The sequence below is a fragment of the Zalophus californianus genome, chromosome 9, assembly GCF_009762305.2.
Source record: "Zalophus californianus isolate mZalCal1 chromosome 9, mZalCal1.pri.v2, whole genome shotgun sequence".
Lineage (NCBI taxonomy): Eukaryota > Metazoa > Chordata > Mammalia > Carnivora > Otariidae > Zalophus > Zalophus californianus.
The window spans coordinates 24,552,364-24,574,909 of NC_045603.1; the positions used below are offsets into that span (position 1 = coordinate 24,552,364).

The 22,546-nt window shown below is 35.5% G+C and overlaps 1 protein-coding gene across 1 annotated transcript in view; it reads right to left on the minus strand.

Annotated features, from left to right (window-relative positions):
- The window catches only part of CFAP54 (cilia and flagella associated protein 54), a 301,093-nt gene that overhangs the window by 154,831 nt on the left and 123,716 nt on the right, over nucleotides 1-22,546 (minus strand). The window contains exons 27-34 of the mRNA XM_027594798.2: nucleotides 21,103-21,231; nucleotides 19,280-19,394; nucleotides 16,801-16,890; nucleotides 16,290-16,416; nucleotides 11,268-11,382; nucleotides 10,408-10,508; nucleotides 2,804-3,034; nucleotides 190-332 (exon numbers count right to left, since the gene is read on the minus strand). Of these exons, the coding sequence (XP_027450599.2) occupies nucleotides 190-332; nucleotides 2,804-3,034; nucleotides 10,408-10,508; nucleotides 11,268-11,382; nucleotides 16,290-16,416; nucleotides 16,801-16,890; nucleotides 19,280-19,394; nucleotides 21,103-21,231 (1,051 nt within the window). The remainder of the gene's footprint in view (nucleotides 1-189; nucleotides 333-2,803; nucleotides 3,035-10,407; nucleotides 10,509-11,267; nucleotides 11,383-16,289; nucleotides 16,417-16,800; nucleotides 16,891-19,279; nucleotides 19,395-21,102; nucleotides 21,232-22,546) is intronic.

Below are 22,546 nucleotides of genomic sequence, written 5' to 3' on the forward strand. Positions count from 1 at the left end.
GGATCTCCTACAAAATACCACAACTCAATTAAATTCCCGGGTCATTGGAAAATGATATCTGTACCTCTGTGTGTCTGTGGAGTGTGTGTGTGTGTGTGTGTGTGTGTGTGTGTGTTCATGTGTGTGTTGCATCAGTGAATAAGAATATAGAGGCAATTTGATAGTATATATCATAATTTTTTATTTTACCTGATGGTAAGTTGGCCTTTCTTTTTTTAGCTGTATGAAGGAAATCAAGTATCTGTTTATAGTTTTCTAGAGTCAATTTCGCTGTTGGTAATACTGTTCCTGAATTATATAGTGAGAACATATTAGGATCACATGATCGGAAACTGCAGGGGAGAAAATATCATTAAAAATATATATAAGCAAAATTGAATCTGTCAAATATAATCTACTTTAATTTTTAAATAATTTGTGAGTTAGTGCTTCCAAAATTTGGATCATAACATATTCTGGCACTTAACCAAAGCCAAACAATTTCCCATTAAATTTTAAAATTATACAATGTAATTTTGCTCTTAGGAATTTCAACATCAATATCTATTTCACTGAAAGGGCCCTTGAAAATGGGAATGACAATCTACACTCATTCTGAGGACTCTGAAACAATTTATGTCAATTTAACCTGATTCAAACACAATTCAATGAAGATGCCTACTATAAAAAGCAATGGGTCCACAATCAATGTTATTTCTTTTATAAAATAAGCTGTTGGGCGCCTGGGTGTCTCAGATGGTTAAGCGTCTGCCTTCGGCTCAGGTCGTGATCCCAGGGTCCTGGGATCGAGTCCCGCATCGGGCTCCCTTCTCCTTGGGAGCCTGCTTCTCCCTCTGCCTCTCTCTCTCTCTCTCTCTGTCTCTCATGAATAAATAAATAAATAAAATAAAATATAAAATAAGGTGTAAGCATGGGGCGCCTGGGTGGCTCAGTCGTTAAGTGTCTGCCTTAGGCTCAGGTCATGATCCCAGGGTCCTGCTCAGTGGGAAGCCTGCTTCTCCCTCTCCCACTCCCCCTGTTTGTGTTCCCTCTTTCGTTGTGTCTCCCTCTGTCAAAAAAATAAATAAAAAACCTTTTAAAAAAATAAATAAATAAAAATAAAAATAATAAGGTGTAAGCAGTAAATAATCCACCATAAATAAATAAATAAATAAATAAATGGGAAATACATACATACATAAATATTGAGTATGTTTTAATGGTTTTAGTAAAATGGAATTTAGCACCAAGTTACCCTGAGACAAATTTGGTCATTATCTAATTGCTATGCTATTAAGTAATCATGTCTGAATGGTCAGGCATGATTGGAATTTCAGAGAATTCTCAGTGTTCAGAGGAAAGTTAGGAAGCCCATCCTATCTGAACCATTCTCCCTTCATGGCTTCATGAATGGGTTACTTTGCCAAAAGCCCTCCCTGTTGGTCAGGCAATCTAACTACTTTTTTTTTTAATTTAATTGAATTTTATTATGTTATGTTAGTCACCATACAAATACATCATTAGTTTTTGATGTACTACTTCTTAAATGCAAATCTGGTCTAGCCTAAGAAAAGGGAACTATCTACAGACGTTTTAATGAAGGTTCAATCTGGTAATGATTTTAACCAAAATTCTAAAGAAACAGAAGCTGGTACCAAGTTCACCATGGATTTCACCTGCATATTTTATCACTGGATTATTGAAATAAATACCCTTTTAATTCGTACCCCTGTCACAGTCTCTCCTTCCTCCAATCCATTTGATATGTTGCTGCCAGAGAAATTTTTTATCATTGCCCTGCTCAAAAACCCTTAATAATCCCCCACTGTATATAAATTAAAGTTCAGATTTAGTAGTTAAAACCCTCCATGATCTGGTACTGATCTATTTTTTTAAATTATTTCACACCATTCCTTTTAATTTACCCTAGATTCTGGTCATACCATTTGGGGTTCTCATCTTGGGTTTCCTGCCTGGGCTCTGACTCATATGCTTCCAACCACCTGGAATACCTCTTTCCCTATCTGCACATTTCTAAATCTTGCCTATCCATCATGAACCAGGCCAAGTGGTCCCTCCCCACGAAAACTGTCCTGTGAGTTTCAGTCAGAGGAAAGCTTTTCCCGGGAACAAAGAAGATTTTGTGTATATTTCACCTTATACCATTATTTACAATTGTTCGTTAACACTTGGGATCCACCCTGCCAGACTCTGACTTGTATGTCCTGCTCACCTTTTCATGCCCTTTGTGTCTACCTCAGTACCTTGTATCTAACAGGTGCTCAGTTGTTTTTTTTTTAATTAAAGACTCTACTCAACTTTTTAATGATTACATAGTATTTCATTTTATGTATTTATCTTCTATTTTATCTCCCATAACACTTTAGCCAAAAACACTCAAGAACTCAAAAGTGTCTTCTGAATTAATGATATAAAGTGTACATTGTATGAGAAAATACAACCTGTGTTTATAGAGGCTTAAAATATACCTCAAAATGAAACAACTTTGTCTAATACCTAATAACTACAGTTATTACACAATTAATATTAATTTTCTCTTGAAATGACACTATCTCCTATACAGAAAGCTATATTAACAAACATATTCAAGATACATGCAGATTAGTATTTCTTAAGAGCTTATATCCAGCACTTGTTTGGGAAAGATTCTGAAGCAAGAAATTAAGTAATATACCAATACTCTGTAAAGAGAGAAGCACTCTGTAAACCTCTTTAAGTTATTATCAACATTGGATCCTTGACCATAACAAATAAAGTCCATGCTCATGCTAAAACAGTATCATTCACTGATCACATTCTATACCTGACCACTGGATGTGAAGAGCCAAATTTCATCTTCGTACGTTCCCCTAGCTTCGTTAAAAGCAGGTTGAAATGTGCACTTGCCAGATACAGGTTCATCTGAGCTCTCCAGGGCATCTCCTCAAGAAATATTTGATGGAACCTCTTCCTTTTCACAAAACTTAATATTATAGGATTCAAGTTATCCACCAGGAATCGATAGGCAAGTTTTCTAACATCAGTTCTCTTATTTCTGCCAAGGAGAAACAAGTTTTGAAATTACACAAGCTTCCAGATATTTAATAATGAAGAATGATTCCAATTTGTATAAAATACACCAAGAAGTCACTTGACTGCCACTATGCAAATGTTTCTGGCTTATTCATAATTTCCTTGGTGCTAAGAATGTGAACTAGGGCAGCAGACAAACCATGAGGATAAACAGTAAGGACAAAGACACTATGTATTGCCTTCCATTCTCTCTGATGTCTGTGTCCTAAACTCCAACCAGACAACTTTTCTTTTCCATAACAAAAGGCCACTGAGATTAGACAACTGAATTATAATATAATGTTCACATTCATCCCCTAACTTCAATATTAAACAGAAAAATCATTTCTCTGTATTGTTCCTTAAGGGAAAAAACAATGGGGCAAAATTTTTTCCAACATTAGACTAGAGCAGAAATAAAATATCAATCAACTATAAATGAAATAACTTCATAAATCCATATTCAATATGCTCTGAAAAAAACTAATATTTCAAAATTTAGCTAATAGTTCATATTTTAAGTGCAGCATATACTCAGTTTGTTTAAAATTATTCCTATCAAAATCTCAAAGTCGTCCAACTATTTTTATAGTTGCATAACTTTACATGGCATGATCTGATTTCTTCAAAGTACTTTTTTTTTTTATGTTGACAATGCTGCTGCCCATTGGTCAGTGCCATTCTATCTGATTTATATTGCAGAAAGGAAAAAAAAAAAAACCTCAATTGGTAAGTGAGAGTATCTTGCTTGCTTTAATAGATAACGTGTGTCTGAATCTGATGCAGCACGCACACGCGCACACACACACACACACACACACACACACACACACACACACACACACGAAAAGGAAAGAAAGGTGGATAGAAGGTCAAATCTCCTCAAAAGGCCCAGGAGAGTTTGATAGGACTAGCCACATCTTCCCTGCACTGAAGGTGAGAGTCTAGGGAGAGAAGTGACAGAGGATAGTCTTCCTGCACGAATCTTGTCGAGATAGTAACAGATGCAAGGGGCTTGAAAGGGACCGAGAGCCAGCCCAGAGGGTAGAGAATGCTTCTTCTTTTACCACCTGAGTAGTTCCTAATGTGCAGGGTACTCCGTAAGCAGCTCTGTGTCCCTATGAGCCACATATGTGAGCGGACCCAGCAGCCAGAGAGGAAGCTCAGGAGGGACAGTCAGCATAAATAAATGCTCAGTGATATGGAACCATATGAAGAAAATAGAAACCTGAATTAGGAAGATATTAAGGAATCCAGACACTCTCATCAGTATATTCTAGCTTAAACAAATAAGTCAATATATTGACATTAACGGAAACAGGATTCTAACCATTATAAAAAAAAATTACACTTAGGAAAAGAGAAAACACTGGAAAGTATCTTGTGGTATGGAACTGAAACTGGACATATCAGTATGACCTTACTACAGTTTTAGATAGATACATAGATCTATTTAGGTGGACATAGCCCTTTCCTAGTTTTGTCTGTTGAAAGGGCCTAGAAGCAAAGATACATCAGTAGCCTCCAGAACTTAGATTCTAAATACCACTTCCACTAAAAGGAATCAACTGGTTCCAGGGCTGGGACAGGGAAGGTACCAGATGAACATCTTGTGGTAAGTAAGAAGAAGCTCAAAAAAATGATGGGGACATGTCAAAAAGACTAAGGAGCTAGGCTGAAAGGGTTCCGGATGGCCAAATCTGGAACAATTTGAGACTCAAAATAAATAATAATGTTAATTTGATAAAGGATATCCACAAAAACAAACCTACCACAAATATAATTCTTAATGATAAAATGTTGAAAGCTTGAAAGCTTTTCCTTTGAAATGGGAATCAGACAAAGGTACCCACTAATATCATTTCTCTCAGCACTGAAATAGCAGTCTTAGCAAGAACAAAAAGCAAGATAAAGGCAGTGGGAGCAGGGGGGTAGTATAAGGATTGAAAACAAAGAGGTAAAACAGCTGTCAAGCATAGACAATATGATTGTGTATTTATAAAATCCAAAATAACCTACAGATAAGGTATTAGAATTAATCAGTGAATTTATTAAGCCCATGGAAGACAAAGTCAATATACAAAAAATAATTCTATTTCTACATACCAGCAATAAACAATTAAAAATGAAATTCTAAAACAATATTTCTAATAGCTTAAAAAATACCTAGGAATTAACCAAAGCAAAGATGTGCAAGACCTACTCACAGAAAATAGAAATTATAAGGATAATCTTAAAGTATACAGAACTAAATAAGAATAAAAACACTACCATATACTAAAAATTGTAAGGTACAGTTAAAATAGTGATAAGAAGGAAACATGTTAGCCTTCAATATTTTCTGATTCAGAACAATCTCAACCAAATTTTCAACAAGTTTTTTGTATTTTTAAATTATCAAAATAATTTCTATTTTTCCCTATGAATTAATTCTAAATGTCTATTTAACACTTTCAAATGTATAGGATCTTTTTGATTCTATCTTTTCAAAAATTGTTCTCTACTGTAATCGATTATAGTAAAATGTGGTTTGTATGAGTCCAGTATTTGAAATTTCTTGAGATTTGCCTTAGAGTTAATACTATAAATGTTCTATGTGTGCTTTAAAAAATAAATGCTTTTTAAAAAAATCCTCTAAAAAAAAGGCATTTTCTAGTTGTTGGCTATTCACGATCTTTTTTCTCCTAAATTTAAAATCAGCTTGTCCATGTCCATCAAGATAATCCCCAAATTAAATGAGGTAAGGATCCTACAAATGCACATACTCTTACTGAAATATCTGTTCATGTTTTTTGATCATTTTTTTTACAATTTTATTTTTAATTGTCTTTTGCTCATTTTCTAATTGGACTTTTTGTTTTTATTATTCTTTTGAATTTTGAGAGGTCTTTATATATTCCAGATATAAGGTCTTTCTTGGATATGTGGTTTACAAATACTTCCCAGTATGTAGCTTGTCTTTTCATCCTTTTCACAGGTCTTTCACAGAGTAAAAGTTTTAAATTTTGATGAGGCCTGAGGTTGTATGGTAAGCCTATGTTTATTTTTATGAGAAATCTCACAGTCTTTTCCAGAGTGGCTGTATCTTTTTACATTCCCACCAGCAGTGTACGCATGACCCAGTATTTAGTGTTATCACTATTTTTTATTTTAGCCATTAAAATAGGTTTTAGTGATACCTTGTGGCTTTAATTTGCATCTCTCTAATGGCTAATGATACTGAACATCTTTTTATGTGTTTGCCATCTGTATATAAGCAAAACTTTCAATATCTCTTCACAATATGACAATCCACACAGAAAACTTGTACCTATGAATAAATTATCAAGCCTATAGAAGATTGAATTGTTTACAAATCACTTAAGTTCCTATACAAAAAAATAGAAGCATTCAAAAATGTAATTTTAAAATACCATTTACATTAATACCAAAAAGCACCTCTTTGATGTAGCTAATAAAAGATGTACACCATCTTTACGGAAAGTATCATAAAAATTTACTGAAAGACATAAGTACGTGGTCTAGGGGCACCTGGGTGGCTCAGTCGTTGAGCGTCTGCCTTTGGCTCAGGTCATGATCCCAGGGTCCTGGGATTGAGGCCCGCATCAGGCTCCCTGCTCCGTGGGAGGCCTGCTTCTCCCCCTCCCACTCCCCCTGCTTGTGTTCCCTCTCTTGCTGTCTCTCTCTGTCAAATAAATAAAATCTTTAAAAAAAAAAAAAGACATAAGTACGTGGTCTATATACTAACAGAAAGAATCGATACGGGGGTGGGGGGAACTTCTAAAACCAATCTATATAGTCAATTATATCTCTATCAAAATCATGAGTTTTTTATGTTACTTGACAAGCTATTCCAAACCATTCTGTGGAAGAATATCCAAGACTTGTGTGAACATGGAGAGACTTGATCTATCAGACAACAAGAATCAACTTAATGCCAGAGTAAGTATGATGGTGTGATATTGACCCACAAAAAGAAAACAGACAAGGACAGAAAAGAGATCTCAAACCTGTATATATGAAAACTTGCTAAATGACAAAAGAGACAGTGGTGGCAGAATAGACTACTTGATAAATGGCTAACAATGGCTACTTGGTAAATGGGGCGAGCCAGTTGGGTACCTATAACAAAACTACAAGAGATGGGGAGGGGGACTCTTCCTCTCATGATTCACAAAAATAAAATACAGTTAGATGAAACTCCTAAATCTGGGGCACCTGGGTGGTTCAGCCGGTTAAGTGACTGCTTCGGCTCAGCTCATGATCTCAGAGTCCTAAGATCAAGGCCCACATCAGGCTCTGCTCAGTGGAGAGCCTGCTTCTCCCTCTCCATCTGTCCCTCCCCCACACTTGTGCTCTGTGTCTCTCTCTCAAATAAATAAAATCTTAAAAAGAAAAAGAAACTCCTAAATGTGAAAATCTAAAATTTAAATTCATGAAAATACCTTTACTATCTTGTTCAAAAACAACAAAGAGAAATGGTGATACATTTTGCTCCATTAAAAATTATAACTTTTGATTTAAAAAAGAAAACCTTTAAAATGTAAATAGGTGAGCCACAAACTTGGAAAAGTAATAGTATCCAAACTTCTAAAAATAAATGAGAAAACAACAAAAGTTTTTAAATGTACAAAGGATCTAAACAAGCAGTGCTGAGAACAGAAAAACACTAGGGTCTAATAAAAATATGAAAAGATGCCTAACCTCATTACTAATTAAATAAAAATTAAAATAATAATGACATAAAATTTCACAACTCAACAGTCCATAAAAATTCAAAAATTTGGTAATAATATCGAGTGTTGGTAAAGATGCTGAATAATGGAAACTTGACACACCACTGATGAAAATTTAAGAGCAACTTAGCAATAACTAATAATGTGAAAAATGTTCATATCTTGGGAACTATACCCTTCAATCAATGAGAGATGAAGAATACAATAAATGAGATTAGAAACAGGTCTGATGCAATGAACAGCAGGCTGGAAAAAGAAGAGGAATGAATTAGTGACCTAGAAGACAAAATAATGGAAAATAATGAAGCTGAACAAAAGAGAGAAAGAAGAATTATGCAACACAAAATAGACTTAGGGAACTTAGTGACTCCGTCAAACGTAATAACACTCATATCATAGAAGGCTCAGAAGAAGAGAGAGAAAGGCTGGCAGAAGATTTATTTCAAGAAATAATAGCAGAAAACTTTCCTAATCTGAGGAAGGAAACAGACATCCAGATACAGGAGGCACAGAGAAACCCCATCAAAATCAACAAAAGCAGGCCAACACCAAGACATATTGTAATTAAATTTGCAAAATATAGTAATAAAGAAAAAACCTTAAAAGCAGCAAGATAAAAGAAGTACTCAACTTACACAGGAAAGCCCATAAGACTACCCGTAAATTTCTCAAAAGAAACTTGGCAAGCCAGAAGGGAGTGACATGATATAATCAAAGTACTGAATAAGAAAAATCTGCAGCCAAGAATACTCTATCCAGCAAGGCTATCATTCAGAATAGAGGGAGAAATAAAAAGTTTCCCGAACAAAAACTAAAGGAGTTCATGAGCACTAAACCAGCCCTGCAAGAAATATTAAAGGGGATTCTTTTGGGTAGAAAGGAGAGACCAAAAGTGACAAAGACAAGATAGGATCAGAGAAAATCTCCAGAAATGACAAAACAAGTAATAAAATGGCAATAACTACATATTTATCAATAATTACTTTGAATGTAAATGGACTAAACAAGACCCACCTATATGTTGGCCATAAGAGACTCATTTTAGACCTAAAGACACCTGCAGATTGAAAGTGAGGGGGTGGAGAAACATTTATCATGCAATTGGATGCTAAAAGAAAGTTAGTGTAGCAATACTTATATCAAACAACCTAGACTCTGTTTTGTATTGTTTTTTTCCTGCTTTGGTATTTAGGGTAGTACTGGCCTCATGGAATGATTTTGAATGTGTTCCCTTTATTCTATTATCTGTAAGATTTTGATAAAGATTGTCATTAATTATTTTTCTTAAATGCTTGGTAGAATTCACCAATGAAACTAGGTGATCTAGAGCTTTTCTGTGCTGGGAGATTTTTGATTCCTAATTCAACTTTCATTCTTGTTATTGGTCTAAGAAGATGTCCTACTTCAAGATGCATGATTCAATCTTGGTAACTTGCTTGTTTTTAGGATTATCTGGGTTTTTTCCTAAGTTATCTGATTTGTTAGTACATAATTGTTTCTTTTTTAAGATTTTATTTATTTATTTGACAGAGAGAGAGAGAGAGCACAAGTAGGCAGAGTGGCAGGCAGAGGGAGAGGGAGAAGCAGGATCTCCGCTGAGCAGGGTGCCGGGTGTGGGGCTCGATCCCAGGACCCCAGGATCATGACCTGAGCCTAAGGCAGCCGCTTAACCGACTGAGCCACCCAGGCACCCCTGTACATAATTGTTTCTAATAATCTGTTACCATACTACATATTTTTATGGTTATCTGTTCTATTTTTTTCTCTTCTGTTTCTCATTTTGGTTTTTGAGGCTTCTCTCTCTTTTTTTCTTAGTTGATGTAGTTAGAGCACTGCCAATTTTGTTTATTTTTTTGGAAAAACTGGTCATTACTTTCAATTTTATGTTATTGCTTATCCTGGTCTCTATTTTATTTATTTCTGATTTTTCTTTGTTATTTCCTTCCTCTGCTAAATTTCAGCTAAGTTTCTTCTTTTTTTGTTCCTTGTGATTTAATGTTGTTTATTTGAACTTGTTTTCTTAATACAAGCATTTATAGCATAAAAAAGTCATAATTTAAATCAAAAAAATAAAGGAATAATCAAACGGATAGTAGGCAAATGCAAAGTGAGAGTGGTTCTATTAATATGTACATGTTGCTCTTAAAATCCAAATCACTAAACAGATAAAGACATTTTATGTATATAATGAAGATAAGATATATAAAGAATATATAAGAATCATAAGTTCCTACTCATAAAAATAGAAGCTAAACATTTTACCATGATAAGCTTTATAGTTTCAGTTTTTTTGAATAAGAACATAAGGACCACCAATAATGAAAAGTAATTTATGAACTGGTCTCTTAACTACCCTATCTAAACCAGTCCTGCCACCACTTCCACCCGAGGCCAGTTACTCTATAGCCTATCATCCTGTCCACTTATTTTAAAAAAGGTATCAAAATTTTATACTGTCTTATTTATTTGTGGATTTACTTATTTACTGTACTCCTGTCATTAGTATGTAAGTTCCCCAAGGGCAGTGATCTTATCTATCTAGTTCACCACTATATCCCTAGTTCCCAAAATAATGCCAACCACATAGTAACATTTACTGAATTAATTAATCAGTCAATACCTTTCATGTTCCACCATTTCAGAAATAGATGGATTTTTGGAAAAAAATTCTCTTAGAGTTTCCTTCCTTTTACTTCTTTTTCTTGGCAACAGTTCTATAGTCTTAATATGAGAGATGACAAAAATGTTACAAATTAAATCTAAACTCTGAACACAATACTATAATTTATTCATACTCTAATGCTTATCTCTTGACATTGAAATACAGTGATTTCTTTACAGCCCTCAATTAAAATTACTATCAAAAGCAACAGGGGCGCCGGGGTGGCTCAGTCATTAGGCGTCTGCCTTCAGCTCAGGTCATGATCCCAGGGTCCTGGGATCAAGCCCCGCATCAGGCTCCCTGCTTAGCAGGGAGCCTGCTTCTCCTGCTCCAGCTCCCTCCTGCTTGTATTCTCTTTCTCACTGTGTCTCTCTCTGTCAAATAAATAAATAAAATCTTAAAAAAAAAAAAGAAACAAAAAATATATGATTATAAAAATATCCATATGATAACTTAAGAATTATAATGTACTGGGACACCTGGGTGGCTCAGTCGGTTAAGTGTCCAACTCTTGATTTTGGCTCAGATCATGATCTCAGGATTGTGAGATTGAGCCCCAAGTCAGGCTCCACATGGAGCCTGCTTAAGATTCTCTTTCTCCCTCTCCTTCTGCCTCCCCCTCCCCAACTTATACATGCATGCCTGCACTCTCTTTCTCTCTCAAAAAAAAAATTATAATTTACTGTATAATAATAAAATTGTCTGTTGATATTTCCTTCTGTTTCATATTATAATAAATTATAATGCAGCCAATCATCTTTAGATACACGAATCTCTTATTTCATTAATTTAAAAATCAAAACTCGTAAGACACTTACTCTTCCAATCTCCATTACTGCAGCTTTGAACTTCTTCAAAGGTTTAGTTGTCTTTTTACACAAAACATTATCCTTATATTTCATTCTTCTTATTCCAAGTAGGGACTCATTCCTCCTAATACAAAAAGATAAAGTCAGTTAAAAGGATCTGTAAGAATTTGCAAAACTACACCAAAGCAATAAATCTTTAATGAATGTTGTCACTGAAATGGTATAAGAAGAATATCCAAAATTATTTTTGTCTCATGCATAAATAAGATTGTGATATTCCTAATCATCAAGGAATAGCTGGCCTCTTGAAAGAGCAAAATGTAAATCATACCACAAAATGTGATGAGAACTGACGTGTGACATAGGAAAAACAGTATTGGATTGAAAATAAAACATGAACATGTCCCTTTAAAAGTGAAAATGTAATTATGTAAGAGTGACCCTGGACAAGCTATCTTGCTTGCAACAGATTTCAGTCTCTTTGGTTCCATCATGTCCAGGCTCCTAGCCACTATCACCTTCTGGATACCAACAGGTGCTAAGCATTTTATATGCCTACAAAAACTGTTCCCTTCCCCCAATCACTTGTTGAAATTCTTAATCTCATTTTTTCAATCTGCCATGGACCCCTATGGTAATTCTTCAAATACTGTGAAGTCTCTTATTATCCCTCCTTCTACTGATACTTATCATTTATTTTCCCTGCAATTTATATATTTTCTAAAATTTATATTTCTTTGAGTAAGTACTTGCTAATACCAGCAAATCCCTGCTCTCATTGGGGTGCCTGAGTGGCTCAGTCGGTTAATGGCTAGGAGCCTGGACATATCGGTTAAGCGCCCAACTCTCAGTTTGGGCTCAGATCATGATCTCAGGGTCCTGGGATTGAGCCCCAAGTCAGCACAGAGTCTGCTTGTCCCTCTCCCTCCCCCTCTGTTTCTCTCTCCACTCATTCTCTCTCTCTCTCTCTCTCTCTCTCTCTCTCTCTCTCACTCTCTCGTAAATAAATAAAATAAAATCTTAAAAAAAAAAACCCCAACCCTGCTATCCCATGATAAATGGGGTCCAAAACCTTAAATTGAATAAAATGTAGGGTCACATCAATACAAGGCTAATGAAATGACTGGATGAATCTGGATAGCTAGTTACACTGGAGGTGGGGATCCACCCTCTGCGACTTGCATTTTGAAACTGGTTGCCTGCAGCTTTCTAAGCAGGTTGGTCTCTTCCCTACCTCTCCCGACTCTCCCACCCCCCAGAATGCTTGAGCTGGTTGCTATTATGGCAGGAAGAGATGGGAAGGAGAGGAGGTCACAGATAAACACTTGCCATCCTCCTATCTTCTTAACATTCGCCTCCATGCTCTGAAGAATTCTCACCTCCTGAATCAATTAAACTCCTCCACTTCTCAACCTCTTCACAGAATTCTTCCTCCTAGCCTTTTATTTTGTTTATGGTATGTTATGAAAAATGGTATTTTAAAATTTTTATGTAGTCAATGCTATCGATCTTTGATTTCATGGCTTATTCACTGTTTTGATTACTTATATTACTACCTTTTTCTAACGTGAAACATTGAATCCCAATAGCTATCTGCCTATTATTTCACAAACAGAACTCTGTTATACTTTATCTGATAATACAAATCTCTTTTTGCTCTTTTTCATTTTTCAAATATATTTCATTATTCTACACCATTCCGTAAAGCTAACATGATTGGAGTTACATTAAGCCAACAAATTAATTTGAAGATAATAGAAATTACAGTAATCCATCTGCCCATCAAGTAATACACTATGTCTCCATTTATTCAAGTCATTTTTAAAAATATATCTTAGTAAAAATGTTTGGTCTTCTTTTATTAACCTAAATCCCCTCACAAATCCTGATAAATTTAATCCCATGCTTCAAAAAATGGGATCATTTTTCCATTATTCTTTCTAGTTTATATAGGAAAGCTATTGGTTTTGTAGCTAGCTATCCTGTGGAATTCTGTTATTTCTGATAGTTATCAGTCAATTAGCTTACGTTTAAAAAAATTATTATTTGCAAATACCAATCATTTTATCTCCATTTCAGAGTATTTCACTGTGGCATTCATTTGACAAACATTTTTGAGACCCTATTATGTGATAATCACATGAATTCTAATCCTAATTTCTATTTCTTATTTTAATGCACTGGCAAGAATTTTCAGAACAATATTAAATGATAGAGGGAAAAATAAGTTTCCTTATTATAAAGCTTATTTTAACAGAAAATATTCTTCTAATCCTAGTTTGCCAAGAATGGTTGTTGAATTTCACCACATGACTTTTTAGCATTTACTATAGGCTCCTTTGCCTACCAGTAATAATTACATTTCCAGATTTCCTACTATATTTATATTGATAATAAGATCTACATTTTCAATACTGAATTTACAAGCTATTTTATGAATTTTTGTCTCCATATACTGCTAAGTAAGACTGATTCATAATTTTCTATTTTTTTAATTCTTTTTATAAACCATTATCAGAGATTCCTGTGATAAATTTACTAGCAAACTTTATACCCATGTACTGAAATAGCTTTATGTAAAGTAAAACTTATTTGGTTCCTTTAAATATGAAAGAACTAGCCTTAAAAAAAAATCTGAGCCATTCAAATTCTTTTTAATACTTCAATTTTTATAATTTAAATCTTTCCAGATTATCATCACTTTCAACTAGAAATTTCAAATTTATTCATATTAAATTATATATGCTGCTATCTAATGTTTGTTTAACCCCTTCCAAATTTAGAATTATTACTTCTTTGGATTACTTATATTTCACTTTTTCTTATGCTTGCTGGAAACTCACCTAATTTATTAATATCTTCAAAGAACCAGTTCTAGCAGTTATCAATTTTTTTTTAAGAGAGTGAGCATGAGCAGTGGTGGGGGTATAGAGGGAGAGGGAGAGGAAGAGAGAGAATCTCAAGCAGCCTCCCCGCTCAGCATGGAACCATTCGGGGGCTCAATCTTATAACCCTGAGACCATGACCTGAGCTGAAATCAAGAGTCCAATGCTTAACCGACTGAGCCACCCAGGTGGCACCTTCAATTAAATGATTTTAAAACCAACTTATAATTGTTTAATTTCAACTTTTATTTTTATTTTCTTTTTTCTGCTTTCTTAGATCAATTTTATTTTTCTAATTGCTAAAGTTCAATAAAAATTCATTTGATTTTATTTTTCTTATTTAGTAATAGAGGCTTCTAAAGCTAAGAATTTCCAATTGCTGTTTTGAGCAAATTTGATACTAGGGTTTCTCATCATCATTACTTTCAAAAGTCTCTATACTTTTGGTTAGATTTCTTTTTTGATCCAATAATTATATATATGGCAGTAATGTATTTTGTTATAAAATCTCAGCTTTATTATACTGTAAGAGAATGTGGTCTTTACAAATTTTAGTCTAGGTTATCTACTGAGCCCTATTTTGCAGCTTAAATATTACTTTTTAAAAAATTTAATGAGGGCACCTGGGTGGCTCAGTCGGTTAAGCGACTGCTTCGGCTCAGGTCATGATCCTGGAGTCCCGGGATCGAGTCCCACATCGGGCTCCTGGCTCAGCAAGGAGCCTGCTTCTCCCTCTAACCCTCCCCCCTCTCATGTACTCTCTCTCTCTCTCATTCTCACTCTCTCAAAATAAATAAATCTTTAAAAAAAAATTTAATGAGAGCTTTAAAGAGTGTTTAGTCTCAATTGGCTATATCTTATTAATTTTATATATATTCTGTGTCCTTTTTCTTTTTAAACTAGCATGTTAAACTCTCTCAATATTATTATATTTTGTCAAATCAGCCTTGTCTTTTCAGCAGTTATTTCCATATACATGGATTTTTGTTATGTAAAATATGAAAATTCATGAAATATCTTCATTGTGATTTATAAGCATTATTGGTAGAATCACCCACTTTGAATGTGAAAAGGTAGAATTGAAAATAAGTAACAAAGAGACTGTTCTTTAAATGTTACCAGGACAACTGATAAACTGGGGAACCTAAAGTTTAATTTAAATCCCCATACCAAAATAAATTCCATATGGACTAAAACATTAAATATAAATCATAAAACCATAAAAGTGGAAGAGAATACAGCTGCATATTTGCCTGTTGCAGAATATTTTCTTTGTGCAAAAATATGTTAAGCATACAAACATAAAAAGAAAATAGATATTACTATCAAGGTAGAAATCAAGGTGTTCCATCTGCTCCTCCTCTATATTCTCTGACTTAGAGAACAGCATCCTAAAACATCTGCTCAGCCTAGAAAATTGAAATCATTACCTTTGTTTTGAACTCAGTCACACTGCTCAATCTCCAACCTTGAGTCTTTTGTTACACCACTGGGTTAATGCTTCTAAGCTACTCACTCTGCTTTCCTCTCTCAGAATATCTATTATTCTTACGTTGGACCTGCGCAGTCAGTCCTCCAAATTTCACTGCACACCAAAAGTGTCTTCTGCTTCTCTCTGGTATTAAGAATGTGATTTACAGCTTCCAGACTTCTAATCTCAGCTACGGTCTTTTTAGTTTAATAGCACTTTCTGTCTAATTCTCTGAATACTATGACCTGTTTCATTTGATAAAAGCAATTTCCTCCTTTATCGTTTGAGAATATGAAGTACATATATTCCAAGCTTTTGTTCTAATAAATGAAGTACCTGTTTTAGGAAGAATGTTTTTCTATATGTTTTTATGAGAATGTTTCTCTTTTGCTGCCCTTTTTTAAATAGACCTCATGTTATTGATGTTTCTTTTTACTAAAATGAGAGATAGGTCTATGCCCAATGGTGAAAGAAAAGCCCAGTTGTTGGAAGAAAATGTTTGTTTGTTTGTTTGTTTGTTTGTTTACATACACAGATACAAACCTTGGTGGCTGTTTACCCCACCCTAGGTGTATATACCACATCCTCTCTTTCATCCACCTTATATATCTTAAAGTAACAATGTTACCCAGCTTTTAAAATTGTAAATATTAATAAAATATATATTACAAATACCTTTTCAAGAAGTCATAAACAGGATTTGTTATCTCCACCATAAGATGAAATTTTTCATCATTCATACATTTTAGCATCACTTGTGTAAAGAATTCTAGGAATCTAGGTCTCTGCTTAAATTTCATAACTGTGAAAACAAAGAAGTGTAGCAGTAAATGTGGCAAGAACTCCTGTCTTTCTAAGATCAAATAATCCTTTATAGTCTATATTTCATTTATTTTTCCAAATATCTCAGTGTTGAGAAAGAGTCCATAAAAGTTAACTCTAAATATGACAAGTTAGGGATCATAAGGGACCAAAATCTTTCCAGATTTTAAATCACATTACTGGACAGTCAATATTCTGCATTATTCTGAATAGGTAAGAATGGTCCCAGGGTCCTGGGATCGAGCCCCGCTTACCTTCTAGGTAAGAGCCTAGAACGGTGAAAGCTTTCAGACACAACAGAACCCACAGAATAAATGACCTTCAAAACTTGAGTGAACAGCATCCACACATTTAGGCCACCTACCTTCTTTTATAGCGCCTTTGACTGACCAGTTTAAAACAACAGGGTAAAGAAATATAGGGTCTTCTGCTCCTGACAGTTCAGCTGTAGCATCTAAGGTTTAAAAAATTAGTAAGTTGTAGGCTCCACGTAGCATGAATTACCAAAAATGAAAATTCTTTGGAAGGAACAAAACATAGGAAAATGCTCAAGTATTCATTCTAAATTATGTGCCTTCAAAATGTCAACTATATCATTATATTTTGGAGTTTAAAAAATTCAGTGATCTCAATTATTTTCCTTTCATTTTCCCCCCCTAAAAACCAAGGAGTCCACCACCAAATAGGTGAAGAGTGTCCAGGACATGAGTCTCTCATATTCAATAGCTGTCGTCTATCAGCAAACCCCAGACTCCGAAACCTACCAATTACGTTAACTTCATCTTTACAAAATTACCTTTAAAAGACAGTAAAGTATAGAATAATGAACAGCACAGCCACTGGAGCCAGGCTGTCTGGGTTCAAATTCTAACACAGACACTTTTTAGTTATGAGACCTTAGGAAGTTACCCAAAATCTCTGTGCCTCAGTTTATCTTTTTTTAAATAAAGATTTTATTTATTTGACAGAGAGAGACACAGCGAGAGAGAGAACACAAGCAGGGGGAGTGGGGGAGGGAGAAGCAGGCTTCCTGCCGAGCAGGGAGCCCAATGAAGCACTTGATCCCAGGACCCTGGGACCATGACCTGAGCCGAAGGCAGACGCTTAACAACTGAGCCACCCAGGAGCCCCTCAGTTTATCTTTAAAATGAGGATAATAGTACCTTGCTCATATGGTTCTTATATAAGGGTTATATGCATATGTATAAGACACTTAACATAGTTCTTAGCACACAGAAAGCACAGTATAAAACTTTTTATTACTGTTTTGTTATTAAAACTATTGTTTAGCTAGTAACATTATGTTGTTTTTCTTAGTAAAATGTTTTTATTGATAATATGAAAATAATTCACATTTCTAAAACACTTTACATTTTGGGGTACCTGGGTGGCTCAGTCAGTTAAGCATCTGCCTTCAGCTCAGGATTGAGCCTGCTCAGTGGGGAGTCTGCTTCTCCCTCTGCCTCCTTCCCTGGGCACTCTCTCTCTCTCCCTCCCATGTGAATAAATAAAATTTTTTAAAAACATAAATCAGGGTACTTGGGTGGCTCAGTTGGTTGAGCATCGTCCTTTGGCTCAGGTCATGATCCCGGAGTCAATCCCGGAGTCCCGGGATTGAGTCCCACATCAGGCTCCTTGCTCAGTGGGGAGCCTGGTTTCTGCCCCTCCCCTGGCTCCTGTTCTCTCTCTCTCTCTCTCAAATAAATAAAATCTTTAAAAAAAATAAATCAATAAAAAATAAAACACTTTACATTTTAAAGAATGTATAACAAGACAATCACACCTTTCCCAAAGCTAGGTTTACTGGTTATGTGACTAACAGAGCATTGGGTTCAATTCATAAATTCAACTTGAAACAGACTTGGAACATATGGAACATACTGAGAGAGAGAGAGAGAGAGAGAGAGAGAGCTATCCAGGTGAGGGAATTCTGAACCCAGATATAACTGAGGCACACAATAAGAGAGGTGAAGTAGGGACACCAAATTCTATGAGTGGAGTCAGATCCAAAAAGGCTGAGGGGCCAAAAGTGGAACCTCTGACTTGAGAAAAATTTAGAGAGAAAAGGTACTCGCTTGTTCTTCTAGAATATTTAAAGTACCTGCTTTTAAAAAGTGTGATAATATTTATCACCACCAGAAACTAAATCAATTTCTTAAGCAGATTCCCAAACTGCAAACTCCAAAATTCCAATCACTGTGTTAACATTGGTCCATTATGAAATTACCATTTGGCACAATGACCTAAAATTAAACTACTCTTTCACTTGAGTAGACCATGGTTCAAATCACTCACACATTAACACCCTCCATGCTATCCTTTTATTTCTCGGTTACATTTTTGCCTTTAGAGTAGTGATTCTCAATTTTGTGTCCTCCTCTCCAATATATTTGGCAACATTTGCCTTCCAGGTGATTGTCGCAGCTGGTGGGATGGTGTGCCATGTATCTATAGGTAGAGATCAGGGATGCTGCTCAACATCCTATGGTACCCCACAGCAAAGAATTAGCTGGCCCAAATTGGCCATAGTGCCGAGGTTGAGAAACCCTGCTTTAGAATCAGAAGATTTAGGCTCAAAAACAAGCCAACTATGTAATCCTAAATAAATCACTTAATCTTTATGAACCACATGAGGCGGGGGGGGGGGGGGGGGGGGGGACGGGGGGAGTGGTTAATAATCCGTTATTAACAGAGTATTGTTAGGATTACTGGCATAATGTAAAAGCACCTTAAAGGATTTACCAAATGCTAATCTCATCTTAATCCTTTTAACAAAATATTTTCTGATTTTAAAAAGCATAACACTAAACAGAAGTATCTAGAAAGGAAAAAAAAATGACTACATTGCTTTGTCAGTTTGAGTAGGTGTGTCTCCAACAAGGCCAGCTGTTCATTTATTTTTTCAGGTAATAATATCTGCTGTGGCTTCTTCGGCTTGGAAGACTTCTTAGAAGAACCCTAAAAACATTGGTAAAGTGTAAGAATGTACCTCAACATGTTTCAACAACTGTCACTTTCAAGTAATAATCTTTAAATTATTATTTCATACTTTGATGCTTGGTAGACAAAACTATGATCTACATGGCCAAGTTATATAAATTAATAATAGTAATAGTCATTTCATTCTAACTAAATGACAAACATAATACTCAGTGTTTTATATAAGTTGGCCAAAATATTTCTTCTCTTCTCCCTTCCTTCAACTTCCACCCCCCCAACTAGCACCACCCCCTTCACCCAATACATACATTCTTCTGAAAGCAGATGATGGTCGAACTCTAAAAAATCCTCAAAAGAAAATTCCCAGCCTGCCCTCAGCAATGTATTCCTTTTTCCTTTTTCTTTTTTCCTTTCTTTTTCCCTGAGGAGCTTCTTTACCACTAAGCTAATTGCCTCTGCTGCTTTGCCTTTCAGTGAAACATAACAAGATCGGCAATTAGAGGATTAAGCATAGACAGGTCTGTGCTCAGTCTCCCCACCATGTTTTCAACAGTCTGAGCCTGAGAACCGAATGTGTTAATGTCTCCTGTTCTCCAAAACAAACAAACAAACAAACAAAAAAAACCCTCCCAAGCCCCTATAGGCTTAAAGGGACCTTGAGTGGCTATAAGGAGTTCTGACTCCTATAAATTCGGTATTAGCTTCTCAGTCCCTATAGTCTTAGAAAGAAGTAGCATGATCTTCTGCTGGGCTGGAGGCTCCATGGAAAGAGGCAAGGAGTCCTGTGCTACAGTGATGTAAAGGAACAGGGTTGTGAGTCAAGACCTGGGTGACATAAACAGCCCAGCTGATGAACTCTGAGAATGAACACACTTGGTGAAAAAGCCCTCAAATTGCATCCAGCTTAATCAAAACTCTCTCTAGATAAAATAACCCCCACCCCCAAGAAAGGATTATGGCTAAAAAAAAAAAAAAGAAAAATGCATCCAGTAAAACAGTGGTGATTTTTGAAGCTTTTTGTGGCAAGCAAACACTTAACATATAATTCAGCATATAAAAGAGACAGAAATGGGGCTATTCCAACGGAAACAGAGTCCAGGAGTCTGGATAGTCTCTACCCCCACCCCAGTCAGTGAAGGGGCTTCAGATGATTCCTAGTGCTCTTCAGAAACCCAATAAACTAAGCAGCATTTCATAATTTGATCCACAAAAACACATAACCACGTGGTCTCAAGAAAAGGCAATAAAACAGGTTCTATAAGACCCATGCTTGGGAGGCAGATATTAAAAAGCAGTCTCAGACATTAGCAGTCTCATAAAGTCTCATAAAGAAGACAATTTAGGTGTCACAGTGAGTTTAGGAAAAATCTACTGTGAACAAAGTAAAAAGCTCTGACATGTATTTACTACATTTTATAACCCGCCCAGAATAATAAAATCTTCAATTTGGGAGAGACTTAGAGGGCTTTGAGTTCCAGGTTCAGCTGGGTATAGGAAGCTATCAATGCCTGACTAATGATCAGTACTGGTGAGAGGGGGGGCTTTTCAGTATTCTAGCAGGAATTCCTTTAAATAAGGAAGGTCTTCACTATATATTACTTTTTGTTTATATAAATATGACAAATTTAAACCTGATCAATATTCTAACACATTTGCCAAATACTATATGACCCTACAAAGACTCAAATAAGTATATGTTTTAAGATAAGAAACAAAAATCAATTACCTCCTCTTGCATTTCTTCTTGGTCAGACACACCAAATAGAGATTTACAAACTGATGTGATGTCCAGCATCTTTTTTCCATAATTTATAATCATCACTGCCAGGTCATATTCTTTCCATGAACGTAGAATCTAATCAAAAATATTTATTAATTACCCGTTGGAAACATTTATCTATTTTCAAGTGTCATCGACCATCTTCCATAAATTCACAAGTCCTATTAATATTTTGAGTCTAAGAATTCCCCTGATTTTGTTAAGGAAATTGGAAATTTACCTCCAGATCCTATTTCCCTACAATTAAAATTGCATGATTCCACTGCTTTAAATAAAGGACAAACAACAAGATTATCTGATCAATTATGAATTTCCCATATTTCTGGGACATATATCCATACATGTTTTGGTGTAGGAAGTTAATAATTAAGAAAATATTTCCACTTAGAAGATCCATTTTATTTTTTATTCTTTTTTTCATTTTAATTTTTTATTGTTATGTTAATCACCATACATTACATCATTAGTTCTTGATGTAGTGTTCCATGATTCATTGTTTGTGCTTAACACCCAGTGCTCCACGCAGAATGTGCCCTCTTTAATACCCATCACCAGACTAACCCATCCCCCCACCCTCCTCCCCTCTAGAACCCTCAGTTTGTTTTTCAGAGTCCATTGTCTCTCATGGTTCGTCTCCCCCTCCGACTTACTCCCCTTCATTCTTCCCCTCCTGCTATCTTCTTCTTTTTCTTTTTTCTTAACATATGTTGCATTATTTGTTTCAGAAGTACAGATCTGTGATTCAACAGTCTTGGACAATTCACAGCGCTCACCATAGCACATACCCTCCCCAGTGTCCATCACCCAGCCACCCCATCCCTCCCACCCCCCACCACTCCAGCAACACTCAGTTTGTTTCCTGAGATTAAGAATTCCTCATATCAGTGAGGTCATATGATACATGTCTTTCTCTGATTGAGTTATTAGAAGATCCATTTTAAAACAAAATCATTCTAAAAAGGCCATATAACTACCAACTCCTGTCTTGAGTTGCTTTCTATGTGAAATGCTACATTACTGACATCATAATGTCTTCGGTTGAGGGAGGTGGTTATATCAGTAAATGATTTAAAAGATATTCTGGCAGTGGACTAAACTAGAGATAAGCTGTTTTGGGCAGATTCTCTGTGAACCCTAGGGGAAACAGACACTGCAATCATAAAAAGGGGAGCCTCTCTCATCCACAATTCGTTACTAATCACTATTCTTCGGCCTTTTCTTGCCAGGCCCTTGCCTTCCTCTCTAGTGTACACCACTCATTTCCTTGTACTTTAAACTTACAAAATACTGAGTCGAATATAAATTCTGACACTCCCCATGCCTTCGTACCCCTGAGGCATTTCTCAGAACAACTTGCCCACCTTATTTATGTAGCTTTACCTGGTCATGA